Genomic DNA, 18,002 nt, shown 5'->3' on the forward strand with positions numbered 1-18,002 from the left:
CTATTTTTCCCTAAAAAAGGAAACACCGACAAGAGCATGGCTCTTAAATTAGTGAGGAAGAATATAAAAATTGCTGAAAAGTTTTGATGGGTGTACCATTCTCCATTCTTGTCTAACTAAGGCTAATTCTTTGACTTTTCTATACGATATTCGCCTTCTCTTTAATTTGTTCCATGTAAGCTCTTTTTGGTCTTCCCCTTCCTCTCTAACTTTCTATCTTCTATTCCATGATGTTTTTAATAAATCCTAAATAGTAACCGAAAACAAAAAACTTTTCTTATCTTGCATTAGCCTATCTATAGCAACATTAGTCAATTGTCAAAAAATACTATATTCCTCTTAAAAAAGAGATGGCAACCCTAGACGAAACTATAATATAGTATCCCAGTGAAATAGAGCCCTTCAAGCTACACCACAATTCATGATAGTTAGCTGGCATATCATAACTGATTCATTTGATGTTTCGAGGTAGGTGTAGTTGGCCCAATGTTCTTATAAATTAGTACCAAATTGGCATAATGCTATAATATATGAATAAAGGAATTTCAACGCTCTGTCTTCTATATTTTCGGGATAATCCCGAACTATTGAGCGATTTTTACTGTTGAGATTTTCATGTCACCTAAAAGCCTATACCACACCCCGGACACTTCATACAAACAACCTCATTTTACACAACACTACACATTTACATTATAGTACACGCGCATCTGTGTGTGTGACATCAGACACCATACGATTCAAGTCTAAACTATGTCCGAAGGCGGGTGAGGTAAACCTAGCTCAGACGCTGGTGGGGAGCGAAGAGTTGCCGTTCTATACGTAGTATTATTCCTTATTCTATGACTATAGGGAAAAAATGTAATGTAAATTGTATTTTTGTTATAAATATTCCAGTGCCTAGTACTTAATAAATAAAATCAAAGAAGAGTAACCTGCAATGGTAAATTCTTTTTAGATTTTTATTGGTACCTAGCTATATACGTATATGATCATAAAATCATGAAATGCATGTCTTCTATCATTGTTGTGTTATGGGGCAGATTACCAACCTATCAACCCTGATCTCGGTTATTATTGGACTCTAACATGCTTATGTAACAACTACGTACTTACATCGGCTTAACGTGCTTTCCAATGCACGGATCTATCTATCCTAACGAAACCGGGGTTCACAAAGTGATTTTTGTGAAATCTCCCCACAGGGATTCGAACCCGGTACCTCCGGATCACGAGCGCAATTCTCAACCACTGGACCACGGAGGCCATTATGCGTCAGTTTAAAATGTTAATGCACGATATCACTCGGTAGCAGAGCTGGCCCACCGTCTATTGAGGCCACCTTGACCTGCAGAGCTCTCATATATCATACAGTTGTTCTGACGGCTAGTCGAGAGACCACGCCCACTATAAAACGGAATCAGACACAATTTTTCCCGCTTGCATATAGTTGAACATTGTCGTTGTCGCAGAGATGATTAATTTCTACATTTCGACCAAGGATTTTTCGTTCTTTTACCACACTCCTTTTTTGTTTTTATTTGAAGATTTTCTTTTTATCTGGCACATTGGTAACAGAAATTCGATTGGGATTTTGTTTAATGCCGATCTCTTTGTATTCCATCAATAATAAAAATACAAAATCGAAGTATGTTACGATGGATACCATATTTTAAAAATGTAGAAGAAATACGCCCTAAAAAGTATCCCTAAAAATCGCTTAATCAAAAAAGTTTTTATATTTGTATTATGCACAAGTGTTACTGCAATCGGAGCCCTGACATGACTCTTATTATCATGTAGCGACGTACTTACACCAGTAAGTAGTAACCGGAACCTACTTATCCAAATATAGTGATAAGATATCTACATATAATGTCCATAACATTAGACGGAAAAAATGTTTCTTACAGCGTCGGGTTGCCTTATAGAGAAAGCATCTTTTTGTAAAATACTTAACATTCTGATGTAATTTTTGTCAACGAAAACTCGTAAGATAGTTGCAATGCAGATAAAATTTGTAGTGTCACTTTTTTCGTTTTCGTTTCAGATTTTTTTTTTTGAAGAAAATTCCATCAGAATGTGTATTAAAGGCGCTTATGTGTCACTACCTATAAAGCAACTGCTAATAATAAATAATGTTCTGAGGAAGACAAGTACCTGAAATGATCATGGAAATATTTTACATTTAGGATTAAAAACACCACACTTAAATTGTATCTAATCATCGTCATCGACCTAGAAAAATTAGTCCGGCTCCATTGCGTTTGTTAAACATTATTTGTTTTAATTGAAGCGACAATGACACATCTTGAAGTGCAGTCGTTTAATTTTTATCACGCGACAGAGAGCGTGTATGAAAAACTTTAGTTATTTTAATAACAAATATCTCCTCAGACAAAAATATTTTCAATTATACAATTTGCCTTTATACTGTGACGTGACGCAAGCGCTGGTCATAAATTAAGTAAGAATAAGTACTCACATATTTTTTCTTTCATCGTAACATTTCGTTACATATTTTTACAATGATGTCCTTGAACATTAAAATAAATAACTCTGACAACAAGTCTATCTTTCTGAAACTTTTGTACGCCTAACATTAAAAAAACAACGTGGTACTTTCCAGAAAAGTACTTAGAACTGATTTTTCAATAAACTTATTTTGGCAAAGCAAAATTTTATATGTAAAAAAAATATACGGTCGAATTGAGAACCTCCTCCTTTTTTGAAGTCGGTAAAAAGGAAATTTGGAAGACTTAATTCTACGAATGGACACTAATTGACTATTGAGAAATCGGCCCTTTAAAATAAATACTAAACGAGATGAGTCCACACGGGAATATAAGCTAGTTTTAAATAATGTGTCCTTAAACGTCGATATTTCACTACATAAATAAAAAAAAATGTTGGCTCACGTCAGAAACGCAGATAATATCTGATATGTGATCTAGAAGATATAAAAAACAAGAGTCTATAAAACAGAAGGAGCTTGTTACAATTATAGCGATCATCAGTTATTTCGGGAGAAGGAGCGCCGCCATGAAAATGAAATAAACCGGTTTTTATTGCCGCCAGTGCTTATCAATTTCGATATACGATACATTCTGCCTCTGCATCCAAGCGCACGATGTCTACGTAGACGCGACAAAGTAACGCGGACTTGGACCAATAGCGCATTATAATTGTTGAAAACTTTTTTTCTACTATATAAGCCATGCATGCATAACTTTCATGTTTTAAAATTAATACCTAGTAATTTTTCAAGCACTTCCTGTGCGTAATTCCTGCAAATACCTACTAGGTACTTCTGGAAAATTGGTGACACAGTCATCTTATGGCACAATTGAGTTAGTAATAGTGTAGTTTAGTTGTATGATGGAGAGTGAAGGTAGAGACATATCACAGTAGGTAGACAATAGTACGGAATTATATACTTTGATGGTATCTATGGTCTGATAAGTCAAGGGAACTCTTTAAGGAAACTTCATCGAGTTTTAATATTTACTTAAGTGTTTTATTACTTTTAATAGATAATTTGCACGCCCTATTAGATGCGACCTCAATATAACTGGTGACAAGTGGGTGTATAATGTATATGTCGTGGCCATATCGTAAAATTGATCATTTCATGATGTGTTGTGGCCAACTTAAGTTGACCATATCGTTGAAACGTCAACGTTTTATGATATATATCAATCAACGTTTGGCCATATCGTTAATGTAGGCGGTGTCCATGTTATGTGGTGTAATAAAATTGCGAATAGTCGGTTAATTTCTTAGGATCAAAATTATGTACATATTAGATATGGAAAATTTAACAATTACATTGATTCATCGATTATAATATCAATCAAGTTTTAAATATAATCGACACCAGCGCCACTACCGGTGGATAATGTTACTAATTTTACGATATGATTGCCAACGTTTGGCCATATCATGAAGTTATCAGCCATTTAGTTGATCATTATCGTTAAACGTTTTGTGTTCATTGATCTGGCCAAACTACATCATGATGTGGCCAACGAATGATATTCTATTTCATGAAATATGACCATTTCATTACATGATCGAGCACATCATGAAATGATCATTTCTATGATCTGGCCACGACATATATATAACTATATAATATATCTACCCCTTCTATAATACAGGCGTAATGTTATGTTATGTATTAATACACAAATACGCTACGTTAATTGCTCGAAATTATTTGTCGTGTCTACGCAGATAGCGAGCGCCATGACGCGGGTGCTGTCAGTAGGAAGTAAAGGGTCGTCCCCACTAGGAGACATTTGCCGAGCGACATATGTCATCTTGATAATATAGTTGGTGAGTTAGTCGTTGAAAGAATTATGGCGACGTCGTCTGATATCGCCCGATATGTCCGGGATCATAATGTCGCTCGACAAATGTCCTCTAGTGGGAACGAGCCATAACCTTGACTGTGTCAATTGAACCTATTTCCCACAGGCCTTTCCTAGTGAGTATAAATTAATGACGTTCGATTAAATTCGCAGTCGCTAAATGCGAATTCTAGAAAGAACTACACTTGTATGGGACTCAGCAAAAACGAAAAATTGTATTATTTTGAGCAGCGTTGTTGTACAAATGTATCGGAATTGGGATACTCGTACTCGTACGTATGGTTTAGTTTTCCAAAACATATTATCACACACGTAAAATTACAGTAAAAGTCGGCTCGGCTATTATAAGGCGATACATCTCACCCACCACATCACGTTGGCCTAACAAAAAGCTTGGTGACTTATAGGTACTTTGTTCATCTTGCAATTGGGATACATTAGTGAGCTTATGTTATGTTATAAGTTGACCGTCTTCTGTCGGGGTTGTGTGGTCGATTAACGACGTTACTTATAATTATAAGTGATGGGTGGATCTTCTTCTTCTTCTGTCGTGTGGGTTGTGAGGTGGAGTGCCAACGTCATCAACCCTGGTGCCAGGGTTACAGTTGAGCCGCCAAAGGCCTCTGACATGGCTCATGTAACGACTACTTACTTACGTCAGTAAGTAATAACCGGGACCAACGGCTTAACGTGCCTTCCGAAGCACGGATCTTTTTACTTTTTAGACAATCAGGTGATCAGCCTGTAATGTCCTAACCAAACTAGGGATCACAAAGGGATTTTTGTGATATGTCCACCACCGGGATTCGAACCCGGGACCTCCGGATCGTGAGCCCAACGCTCAACCACTGGGCCACGGAGGCCGGTGGATCACTTCTCGACATTCATTAATTTTATATAATTTTAGGACTTCGTATCAAGAGTGGGTGCAAGTTATCTAGTGGCTCTGTTTACCTACGTATGTATCATAAAATAATGTATTAAAGTTGCTCTTCGTTCTTCCAGTTGAACCCTCACGTGAACGACTTCCAGCGTCGCTACGTGAGCGAGGTCCGACGATGCAGCGAGATGGAACGCAAGCTGCGCTGGGTGGGGGGCGAGCTGCCGGACCCCCTACCGCCCCCCAAACCCTCTCCCCATAGTCTCAGCCCCAGAGAGATCAACATACTAGAGGTATGTAAATAATAGTGGTATATCGTTGAGGTCTTTCTTATTAATAATTTACCTCAAAAAAAAATCTAAATTGTATTATTTTGAGCAGCGTTGTTGTACAATACTGCTGTGAATAGTTTTGGCGAAAGCGGATCTTCTTGTCTAGTACCTTTCTGTATTATTAATATATTTAGACCGGGATGGTTTTGGTATAAGAATAAACGGGAGGAACTTGAATTGACCTTAGATTTGTCGATGCTCTTATGTTGTTTGTAGCAGACCCAATAACACTTCAGACTAAGTTGCAACGACTGTAACATACGAAAGCAAAGAAGCTGGGTTATCAATGAATTCAACGAAGATCAAAGTGATAACAAATATGTCCAAGGAAAACAGTTGCAGAAAATGTAATCGAGTATGTTGAAGAATATATATAATATTTGGGTCACGTAATTACAGTGAAAGACCAAAGATTACAGTGAATAATCAAAAGAAATAGAAGAATTACGAATAGCTGGAAACGTTTATAGTCGCTCAATGAATCTATGCAAAGCAAAAACAAATTATACAACACATGTTGTGTTCTCTCTTGTCTCACGTACGGGTGTCAAACTTGGGCCCAAATCCTACCCTCCTCTCTCTTAGCCCTAAGGATCTTCTTAATTATGCTGATCTCAGCATACCAGAGGTTTTGCATCGTCTGCTTACCCTCGTACCAGGAGAATCGACTATCAGTATTTTGGTTAGATTAGGTTAGGTTCGCTGTTTATGCGGCGATATGGAACGCAGTCTAACTCGCTGTCTATCCTCAAAACTTTCCCACAGACTCAGAAGTAGAGAGATCAACATACTATGTAGATTAGTATGTAAGCAATAGTGGAAGTAGTACCTCGATTTGATACTGGCCAGACCCATAATCATCATATCCTTAGCGTTATCCTGTTTCAGGGTCCGCTTACCTAACCTAAAGATTTGACAGGTCCGGTTATACTAGTCAGACTATTAAGAATAAAATATATGCTCCACTTTGCTGGCTTCTGAGGCAGATAAATCCGGAACTAGCAGGAATAACCATACAAATGCTTAGCTACTTACACCAGCTCTGGCCTTAATTGATGGTACACTTTAATGAGTCTTCAGCTACGCGCACGTTTTAAGTTACAGAGGGTGTAAGTGACATCGTCTCGAATACTGAGATGGATAATTCAGCTCATTATTCTGAGTTAATATCAAGTGGAATTTTCCATCGCAAAAGTATAGAATTGAAAATAATAAAAAACAAAAAAGGAACATGAATTTTGCCATGGATAATTCCACTTGATATCAACTCAGAATCACGGTCTAATCTTCCTCCTCAGTATTCGTTTCGATATCACTAACACCGTGTATACCTACTTACATACCTATCTATAGCGTCTACAATTTTCTCCTTTATCATATATAACTAAGTATATTTATTCGTAAATAAACATAATTGAATATTCATAACTAGACTTGTGTGTCTACGGAATTGTTATTACAGAAACACTATAACCGATGAGTTATTTAATAGGGTGAGGAATCAATATCAATATAGATTATTATATAATAACCTACAATGATACTAACGACATTTGAATCTTTTCCACGCACAGAGTCGCCTAGGCGTTACCACGGAGATTCTAACCATGGAGCGGAAAGTCGTACGACATAATTTTCTCGACTGTGAAAGTCCCCCTCTGTTTGTATGTAGCTTAAGACTTGAACTCGGTACCTCTACTTTGATGAAACTACAACAGAACTCAATTATTTACGTTTTACTATTGTGCGTACTTTTTATGAACAAAATTGGTGAAGATTGGAACGATTTAATGTGTTTGATTTTAAATAACATCAAATCCAACTTGGCCTTGGCAAACAAGTTGGCAAATAAGAAGTCTTCTTCTTCTATCGTGTGGGTTGTGAGGCGGATTACCAACCTCATCAACCCTGGTGTCAGGGTAATTATTGAGCCGCCAAATGTGCCTGTCATGACTCATGTAATGTACCATGTAATAATCTGAATGAATCATATAATATACTTACATCAGTAAGTAATAACCGGACCCAACGGCTTAACGTGCCTTCCGAAGCACGGATCATCTTACTTAACAAGAAGTGAAACGCTTCGTTGACAGTGATTGACACCACAAATGATAACAGGATAGAAATATATAGTACAGCTAAGTGCTTACCGAGATATTATAGAGATATTATATGCCCCATACTGTAATGATTATGGAGCGAATGTTTGATAAGTCAATGTTTAATACCATCTCTCTTGTTGTTCCAGGAACGTATAGATTACATAGAGTCTGAAATTCAAGAGATCACCCGAAATGCTCGCAACCTGAAGGCAGACTACCTCTCACTGAAAGAACTGAAGCTGCTCATAGAAAAGACACAGACCTTCTTTCAGGACCACAGCGCTCAAAGGAAGATTTCAGCTTCGGTATATTGTAATAACAATTCTGTTTAACTCACCATAGAGAGCTTTCTTCAATACGTAGATAATGTGTTAATACCATAATAATTGTTATCGTAATTTTTTTTTGTCCACTCCATGATAAAAAATTTCTACTTTACCATTTTGTAGCGACGGTTTGCTCTTCTGTTGATCATGACACATGTTTTTACAAAAGAATCATTCAATTATTAAGATCCTTTGAAATCTTTCGTCATGTTACTCCATAACTCATGACGCCCGTAATCCCTAATGTAACCAGAAGGCAACTTGCAGCCACTGTCAATACTAAACCCTAAGACAGATAATGTTATGTCATAGAATAAAGAATAATACTTCGTACAGAACGGTAACCCTCCGCCCCGCACTTTAGTCTTAAATGTATGTGGGATAGGGCATGAAGGAAATGATTATTATTTATTTAACTTTACTTATTTAAAAACGTTTATAGTCTTCTACGTTTTCTCTTATTTAAACAACCGTCCGCCATTTCCCTGTCATTCTGCAATCCTCTCCTCTCTTTCGCTCACTCGTCGCTCTCTCTTTCACACACCTTTGCGTTACGTTTCATTCGGCCTACCATTCCTACATGTAAGCCGCTAAGGAGTGAGGGGGAAAGTGCGCGGACGGTGTCTCGGTCACACTTGCGCTTTTGTATAGTATGGTTATGATTAACAGTAGTGACAGCATATCATCCCATGGCCCATAATTATGTTCCATCATGTTGGAAATGATACATTCGCTCCGGTAAAAGACCAATCTTTTAAGCTGTCTGTCTCATAGTGAAATGTCCGTTTGCCAGGTATACAACAACGAAGCGGTGATAGCCCATCTAGGGTTCATTGCGGGTGTCGTGGCCACGGCTCGAGTAGCCTCCTTCGAGAAGATGCTTTGGCGCATATCTCATGGGAACATTTTCTTCAAACAATCGCAGATCAATGTGCCCCTGACGGATCCTGTTACGGTAAATATTATAATCGCATACAATTACTTCATTGTACTTAAAATTAGGTAGCTACATGTGTCGCTATCTTATGTTATTTCTATTGACTGTACTTACGACACGACTATATCCGAATTGGGGTAGTAGAGGTACATCCATCGCAACATGAACTAATTACCCACACCTCACCGAGATTTCTGTACTTATATCGAAACTAATCTCCCTTTCAATTGCACGAATTCATTTCTTAATCTTTTTAAAAAGAAAACATGATTCTTTTGAAAAAAGAATAGCATTATCCCGTTTTTCACAGAGTCCAAAAGCGACTGCCTGTCTGACCTTTCAACCCGCGAAGGGAATACCAACCCAATACAGGTTAGGTCACATACCTCCGAAAATACACTTCTACGATGTTTTCCTTCACCGCTGAGCACGTGATAATCATTTATGATCCAAACATGAATTCTAAAACAAATTTGACAATAATTGGTTTAGGGCTGTGTTGAATGTAAAACTGTAAAAATAAAATAATTCGAACCTGCGACCTCAAAGAGGCAAAAGCTATACCAACTGCCCAGTTGCGCTATACCACGGCTCCCAACGAAAATACCATCATAACGATAGTGTGATACCACGTGAAAGAGCAGTGAAATATAAAAGTCTTGTCATTATTTGTCGATTCCCGCTAAAAGCGACGTTGTAACACGAAGAGTGATCATTATTATTAAAATCAAATCAGAGCTGAAAACGAGTAGGAATATGTAATTACACTTACGACACAAAAAATACAGGACGTCTACCACTTTGACATTGAATTCATACTTACACCTAATTTAGTTTTTCAATGTTTCGTGCTAACTCGAAATTCTGGAAATAGTCTTAAAATCCATGTAGGCGATTTACACTGTACTCAGTTGCAATTAAAAGCTGAAAACGTGCGGAATTTTCATTGTAATATAATTTTATGTTATCGCTAACATGCGCGTGGGAAATACTTCCGAAAGTAGACGGTATTTACACTTTACTTAGTTTTTTCTGTAAGCAAACGTAACTTCGTTTGAATACTAGTTAAAGCCATGTTTATGGGTTAACTTAAGTTAGATTATGAAAGTTAGGTTTTTTATAAAAAGTAGGTATAAAAACTGATACATTTTTTCGTACTTCACTCGGTAATCTGCAGTTTAGATAGGTACCTACCTACTTAATATTCTGCTGGCTTTCGCACGTAAGCGGTAACAATGCCTACATAATAAAAATGCTGACAATAATAAGTTACACCCAATTTTATAAACATACAAAGATCGAGCATTAGACTAAATATAATACGCATAGCCGCTGAAGCTAACAACGACATTTAAACGTAAGGTCTTTCGTGTCCCTTATCGTTCGATCTACGATGACCGTGTCATGTGAATGACTCCGTTGCGGCCCTGTGTCACAGGTACAAAAATAATTTCCACCCCTCGCTGAATTATTATGAGAAACAAGCAAGTGTGGACGGTCATCAACCCCATTATATCGATTTTCTACTTGTTAACCGCAGTGGCGCGGTTTAGTTTTGCGTATACCTGCTATTAGATTTAAAGGTTAAACACGCGTTCCGCAATGGGTTCAAGACGGCCCAAATACGATTGACACAAAAGAAGTGAGTCAATTTTCAAAGGTCATCGGTAATGTGTTTGTATAAACTGACTAGAGGTGACAGAACATTACTGCAGTGGCAGGTAAATCAGGGACGGATCAATTGATATGAGAAACTACGCCGAGGTGTAGCCAAGATTGAACTCCGGACCAAGAGATGAATTCCGACAAATAGTTCCGACATTATAGTAATAAAATACCTGGATAGATATAGCTTTATATAATAAATAACATTGCCGCATAAGCGGTTCCTTTAAAGTATCTCAAAACAAAGTAACATTATATTTCTAATATTCTTTTGTTCCAACCATAACCAACTGAAACCGCAAATCAAATTATAATACGCCTCTATACATCGACTTATTTACCTACATTCTTTACTTAAAAGTAATAAGCTCTGAACAAAATTCGTAAATTTTGTACTTTCAGGGTCACGAGCTCCAGAAGACAGTGTTCATAGTGTTCTTCCATGGGGAACAAATCAAGATGCGTGTGAAGAAGGTCTGTCACGGATTCAAGGCAACCCTCTACCCCTGCCCCGCCACCTACAAGGAACAACAAGAAATGCTGGCTGGAGTCGTCACCAGGATAAAGGATCTGGAAATGGTGAGACAAATATCAAACGTAATATAGAAAACCTACCGACTAGGGGGGTTAAAAAACCCACATCGAAAGAAATATTGCAATTGACATTTGCGCATATTAAAAGTAAGTGCGGAATGATGAGCTGTCCCTACCCCTGCGGAATTAATTACGCATCGCGCTACGCGACCAATATTACGTATATGTTACTACGGAAACGGGTAGGGCGGAAGGCAAGAGGGAAACCACTGCCCTATTTTTCCCTAAAAAAGTGGCATGGAGAATGCTACACCGACAAGAGCGTGGCTCTTAAATTAATGATAACTACGAGAACATGTGTCGTTTTGCAACCCGCTGCAAATGGGGATTATGCAAAACTAAATGCAGTGAAATACACATTTTCTTACGTACAATAAAGATTAATTATCAATTTCCTCTTTTCAGGTCCTGGAACAAACAGAACAGCACAGACGGTTGGTCCTCGCTAACATTGCAAAGGACTTTAACACTTGGATGGTAGCAGTGAGGAAAGAGAAAGCCATCTACCACACCCTGAATATGTTCAGCATGGACATTGTGAAGAAATGCCTCATAGCAGAGTGCTGGGTGCCCAAGACAGACTTGCACATCGTTTCTAAAGCATTGGATAATGGGGTGGTAAGTTCAGTAATTACTAATTCTTTAAAAAATACTATGTTTACGAAGTATACAACGTTATTTCATTCATTTCAAAAACAAAAACAAAAGAAAGGACAGATTTTTTTTTGACGTGACTTATTGTAGATTTGCCGCAGATGGCATTAACTACCTGGCCGGACAAATGGGGAGCGCTGAAGGTGCTCACCCGGTAGAAAGAACAGAAAATATATTGATCTAATAAAATAATCGCCTGTAACTAGATTTGTGTCTAATCTAAGGCAAAACGTTTTTCATAAAATCAATTTATGGATATCTAAAAATATAATTATATTTTTTCAATAAAATAATAACTATCCATATTTTGGTTCAATATTTTCGCAAACTAAGAAACATGAGTGATTGTGGTGTAGTAGTGAATCACTTCGCGACAGTGACACAAATCGTCTGAAACAAACGTTTGAGGCGTATGATAATAATGATCATGGTGATATGACAATAGCACCCTCAACTACTGTCCTATCACCAGCAAAGAACTTGTTACTAAATCAAATAATGCATTTCCAGAAAGCTAGCGGCAGCCCGATCCCGTCGTTCCTTCACTACGTGCCTACGCGAGAGACACCACCGACCTTCAACAGAACCAACAAGTTCACCAGGGGCTTCCAGAACCTCATTGATTCCTATGGAATCGCCAGCTATAGAGAAGTTAATCCAGGTATCAAATTTTTAAAACAGCTATTTTCTCTTAGTGATTATTTTTATTTGTAAACGTGTGTTTGGGTTTGTTTAGTTAGTCGTTTAATCTTAAAAAATATTTTTAAAGAGTCAATTGCTGAATTATTAGCTGATTATTTATGCGGGCAGCGCAGGACCGATCGTCGTGGAGATCCTTGGGGGAGGCCTATGCCCAGCAGTGGGCGTCGTATGGCTGATGATATTTATATAATTTATATCCTGCTTAATTTTTATTTTTGGTCATTATATTATATTTGATTAACATTTGAACAGTAATAGAGATATAAAAATTAAATTGTTTCACTCAGCACCGCTAATACTGTAATTTATCTAGGAATCGTTCATTATTTTATACCCTTTTATTTTGTTTTCAGCTTTATATACGATCATTACATTCCCATTCTTGTTTGCGGTGATGTTCGGCGACGTGGGCCACGGCCTTATCATGACTATATTCGCTGCCATCATCGTGATCTTCGAAAAGAAACTCTCCAAACAAAGGAGTGACAACGAAATATGGAACATCTTCTTCGGAGGCCGCTACATCATACTTCTCATGGGAATATTTTCAATCTACACTGGTCTAATATACAACGATATGTTCTCAAAATCTCTGAACATATTCGGAAGTAGATGGAAAAACGTATATGATAATAAGACGTTGGCCGGTAAAAAGTTTTTTGATTTGGATCCCGCTGCTGCATACACTCAAGAACCTTATCCTTTTGGATTAGACCCGGCATGGCAGGTAAAGAATTATTGAACAACTTCTACGAATAGAACATCTTCTTTGAAAAATCGAAATTAGCATAATACTTAAATATTTTATTCGACTTTCAGTTCGCAGCCAACAACATAATATTCCTCAATTCATTCAAGATGAAAATGTCGATTATATTTGGAGTGATACACATGGCCTTCGGTGTGACAATGAGTGTGGTAAACTTCAAGTAATTACTAAATTCATAGAATTAGACTACGTAGTACCGATATTTATTTTATGTGTGCTGAGACTTCAGTCTAATGTTTTGTGTCATTTGCAGCTACCTCAAGAAGCGAGAGATGATTTATCTTCAATACATCCCACAAATATTGTTCCTGCTGTTGCTGTTTTGGTACCTTTGCATTCTTATGTTTATGAAGTGGATCTCATATTCAGCTCTGTCTCAAGGTAAGACAATTCTAGATAATTATTTTAAAAATGTTATGTGTCTATCTTCTATCGTGTTGTGAGATCATAGATCAACCTTAGCAATCCTTGGATTATGAAAAAAATATTGAATTACTGAATTAATTGTTAGAAAAATTATAAGAATTATTGCCTATTTTCTCTTTCCTTTCATTCTGTATATAGTTATTATTCCTCTTGACTCGAGTAATATTCCTGGTACTGTTTAACCAACGAAAAAGTTTCTCAATTTTACTTTTTGTTATTATTAGTTTTTACTACGCGAATATAATTATTTTACTACCTATTTTAGGGGTTGGAGGAGCTCGGTGGCGCAGCAGTAAATGCGCTCGGTCTTCGATTGTTGCAGTTAAGCAACTTTCGCAAAGGCCGGTCATAGGATGAGTGACCACAAAAAAAAAAAACTTTTCATCTCGAGCTCCTCCGTGCTTCGGAAGGCACGTTAAGCCGTTGGTCCCGGCTGCATTAGCAGTCGTTAATAACCATCAATCCGCACTGGGCCCGCGTGATGGTTTAAGGCCCGATCTCCCTATCCATCCATAGGGAAGGCCCGTGCCCCAGCAGTGGGGACGTAATGGGCTGATGATGATGATGACCTATTTTAAATTCATGACAATATTTGTCAACAGACCCTGCATATGGCACCTCATGCGCCCCGTCGGTGTTGATAATCTTCATCAACATGATGCTGATGAAGGCGACTGAGGCCAAAGAGCCGTGCTTGTCGTTCATGTACCCCGGTCAAGAAGCCCTGCAGAAGACATTCCTGGCCTTCGCCTTCCTATGTATACCCGTCATGCTCTTCGGGAAGCCAGTCTATAAGATGTTAGCAGATAGAAAACGAAAGGTGAAATTAAAAAAAAAAGTTCTCTTTGTCAGTAAAGATTCATTTTAAAAAACGCAGTGCAGTTCAGGGGCAGTCGGGTAAAAAGGAGGATTATAAGATTCGTACAGATTTTGAAAGTAGTTTTAAACAGAATGGACCAGATTACCCATTAAAACTTTGCCTAAAGGGATAAGGGATCTGCCATTGTAACTTCTTCACCACGCTACAACGCTCCAATGCGAGCTTGTGATGCAGTCCCATATTTTTCAAAAACTTTTTCACGCACTTGATTATATGGATATATTGTTCGGTGTAATCCATTAGGATGGATCCATTGAGATTCGACCCTGGGTCAAGGACTGTAGATACCCATTAATGTGTATGCGGTCAATAACCCACGTAACTGGACAGTCATTTGATTGTATTAGACACAATGAGTGTTAATTGGTTTAATTAACTCCACAGTGTACACTGGCTAAAATTGATAGATTAATATCATCCGTTAGATAAAGTTAGATCATCATTGTTTTAAAGAATTTTTGTTTTATAACACTCACTCGTCCTTAGTTAGGAAGGATCAACCTCTCTGTCGAACTTTACGACAGGTAATAATAATAAGTTGCGAGTGGCGAGTCACCGCCAGTTCATTGTATCCATGTTTACCAACATTGTTTGAGTAGGCGCCATAGTGCCCCATAGCCCCAGTATCCCGATCCACTAACCCTCAACCCAATAGCCCAGTTTCCTTTGTTTCCCTAATCTGCAATAGTCCTACACGAACCGGAGATTGTCTTTGGGTGCACTCCCATAGGGCATACATGGATAATCGCCGGTTGGTGTCACACCACATTTAGATTAAATTGTCATAAAGGGCCTCTACGTGTTGGCTTCGGCCCCACGCATGCCTTCCAAAAGTCCGGATCTCCATAGACCCCAGATATGGAAATGACATAGATACAAATATTAATAATACGTATTGTCTAAAGTGCCAAGCACGCCTTCTAAAAGTCCGTACCCGGTAATAGACGTTGTTTATTTGATCCCAGACAAGCACTCCAGCACAGAAGCAATAGCAGTCACAAAGATAAGTAACGAGAGTTTTCATTTACAGAAGTACCAGCAAGGAGTAGAGAGTGGAGACACAACAGAAGTAGCCGAACACGAGGGTGAAGGTATGGGTGAGATGATGATCACCCAGGCTATTCACACCATAGAATACGTCCTGGGCACTGTATCGCATACCGCGTCCTACTTGCGACTTTGGGCTTTGTCCCTTGCTCATGCTCGTAAGTATTATAATTATCTACAAGGATATTATAATGTTTTATCCCCTTTTTGTTCTGTGATCAATATAAATGATCAAGAAGCTTATAATTCTGATCAACATTGTTTGAGAAATCATGAAATTATATTATTTCAATGAAGGGCGTTTATAAGTTTTTAAATTTTTGCATGTTTTGTTTTATGAATATACATTTTTATTATTTACTCAGCAATATTTACTTCAACAACGTTAAAATCTGCCTCTTCAGTGTAGAATATAAACTAAAAAACATAATGTCCTTTTACAGAATTGTCTGCAGTGTTGTGGCAACGAGTACTAAAGATTGGATTCGGAATGGGCCTTCATAACTCCGTGAAGCTCTATATTATCTTCGCTATCTGGGCGTTCTTCACACTGGCCATTCTCGTCCTGATGGAGGGATTGTCTGCCTTCCTGCACACGCTCAGATTGCATTGGTACTGTGCCTAATTCTTTAGATGATTTTATTCGGTCATAACAGTAAATGCAATAAGCACTCTATTTATATACTTTCGCCTCCCTAACTTTATCACTTCTAGCAAACACGACATTATTTTCTGACCTTCCAACCCGCGAAGGGAAAACCAGCCCAATACAGGTTAGGTCACATACCTCCGAAAATGCATTTCTCGGGAATGTGGGTTTCCTCACGATGATTTCCTTCGCCGCTGGGCACGTGATAATCATTTATGATTCAAACATAAATTCGAAAACAAATTCTACAATCTTTGGTTTAGGCCTGTGCTGGGTTCGAACCTATGGACTCAAATATATTTTATTGCACCAAAATAAAAGAAAATAATATAATATATAATTAAGGGGTCCGTTAGTGCCTAATGTAAGGACGTCACTATTTTTCGCTTTCAAAGCACTTCCAAACGTAATGCAAAAAAAATGTCTGCCAGAAATTGCAGCATAGCAATAAGGCGGCGTACTTCTGCTCTCATTTTGTAATTGTCCTTTATGTTGTGTGCAATAAAACATGACGTGATGACTTCATGTGTAAACGACATTGCCATACCAGATGTTTTATAATAAATGGGACAGGATGTCGAGGTCGAGTAGTGGACGCGTCGCCGGCGTCTAGTATATTGAACAATTGCCTCTACAGGATGCTATGAGTTGCCTGTGTCCACGACAACGGATATATATACTGCACAAGATCTTGCCTATCACTGCAAGGATGAAGTCGAATATTTCCCAACCGACCCATAGTCACACCTAGTTACCACACCGATGTGACTATGGACCAATAAAATGATCCTCAATCACACCATAAGGATATTTTATCCAACTAAGCGGCGTTATACTGTGTGAGTTTTATATTGTTATAGTGAGAACTGAAAAAAAAATGAAGGGAGAAACTTATATTTTACCGATGGAAAAAATAATATTCAGACAAACGTAGAAATGCAAAATTATTTATTTATAACGCCGCCTATTCCATGACTCAACTAACTCGGTAACTCGGTGTGACTATGGGTCGGTTGGGGAATATTTCAGTGGTATTTTGTTATGTGTGGCGTTAGATATAACTCTTAATGTAAGTACGTAGTCGTTACATGAGCCACGTCAGGGGCCTATGCCGGCTCAATAATAACCCTGACACCAGAGTTTCTGGGTTGGTCACAATAGATTTCGCTCAGTCGCAGTGGCCATTCGGGCTGCATCAGTTCGAGTCCTCTCAAACTCAAATAATAATAACCAAACCAGAGTTTCTGATGGTTATCGGCCTCACAACCCACATGAGAGGACAAGATTAAAATATCATCAAACATTTTAAACTTCATATCTCGATCTCTATAAACACCAATGTGCATTGTTTCAGAGTACCTACCACACGACATGATCTTTGCACTTTGTGTATTCTACCGTTGTCAGGAAGATAGTTATCACAAGACAAATTAAACTGTAGTATCTATTATTGTTTCACATTATACGGTTCATTATTATGTGTTATACTATAAATATAGAGATGTCCCAATCGTCAACTGATAACAAGCGACATCGACGCATTCCTGTGCGTAATGTGGACGTATTTAGCTCGGCAATTGTATCTTGAACTATTTCTGTTCAAATTGACGCCCAGCTGCTATAAATAACTGAAAATGCCGTCAAGTGTCCATTCAGGTTTATA

The 18,002-nt window shown here is 38.0% G+C and overlaps 1 protein-coding gene across 1 annotated transcript in view; it reads left to right on the forward strand.

The window, feature by feature from the left end:
• LOC126369464 (V-type proton ATPase 116 kDa subunit a 1-like) overlaps positions 1 to 18,002 on the forward strand; it is a 37,280-nt gene that overhangs the window by 16,684 nt on the left and 2,594 nt on the right. The window contains exons 3-14 of the mRNA XM_050013873.1: positions 5,379 to 5,546; positions 7,837 to 7,995; positions 8,810 to 8,971; positions 11,021 to 11,197; positions 11,618 to 11,830; positions 12,377 to 12,527; positions 12,922 to 13,295; positions 13,388 to 13,497; positions 13,591 to 13,718; positions 14,366 to 14,583; positions 15,674 to 15,848; positions 16,134 to 16,302. Coding sequence (XP_049869830.1) covers positions 5,379 to 5,546; positions 7,837 to 7,995; positions 8,810 to 8,971; positions 11,021 to 11,197; positions 11,618 to 11,830; positions 12,377 to 12,527; positions 12,922 to 13,295; positions 13,388 to 13,497; positions 13,591 to 13,718; positions 14,366 to 14,583; positions 15,674 to 15,848; positions 16,134 to 16,302 — 2,204 coding nt within the window. The remainder of the gene's footprint in view (positions 1 to 5,378; positions 5,547 to 7,836; positions 7,996 to 8,809; positions 8,972 to 11,020; positions 11,198 to 11,617; positions 11,831 to 12,376; positions 12,528 to 12,921; positions 13,296 to 13,387; positions 13,498 to 13,590; positions 13,719 to 14,365; positions 14,584 to 15,673; positions 15,849 to 16,133; positions 16,303 to 18,002) is intronic.

The sequence above is a fragment of the Pectinophora gossypiella genome, chromosome 9 (genome assembly GCF_024362695.1).
Source record: "Pectinophora gossypiella chromosome 9, ilPecGoss1.1, whole genome shotgun sequence".
Taxonomy (NCBI): Eukaryota; Metazoa; Arthropoda; class Insecta; order Lepidoptera; family Gelechiidae; genus Pectinophora; species Pectinophora gossypiella.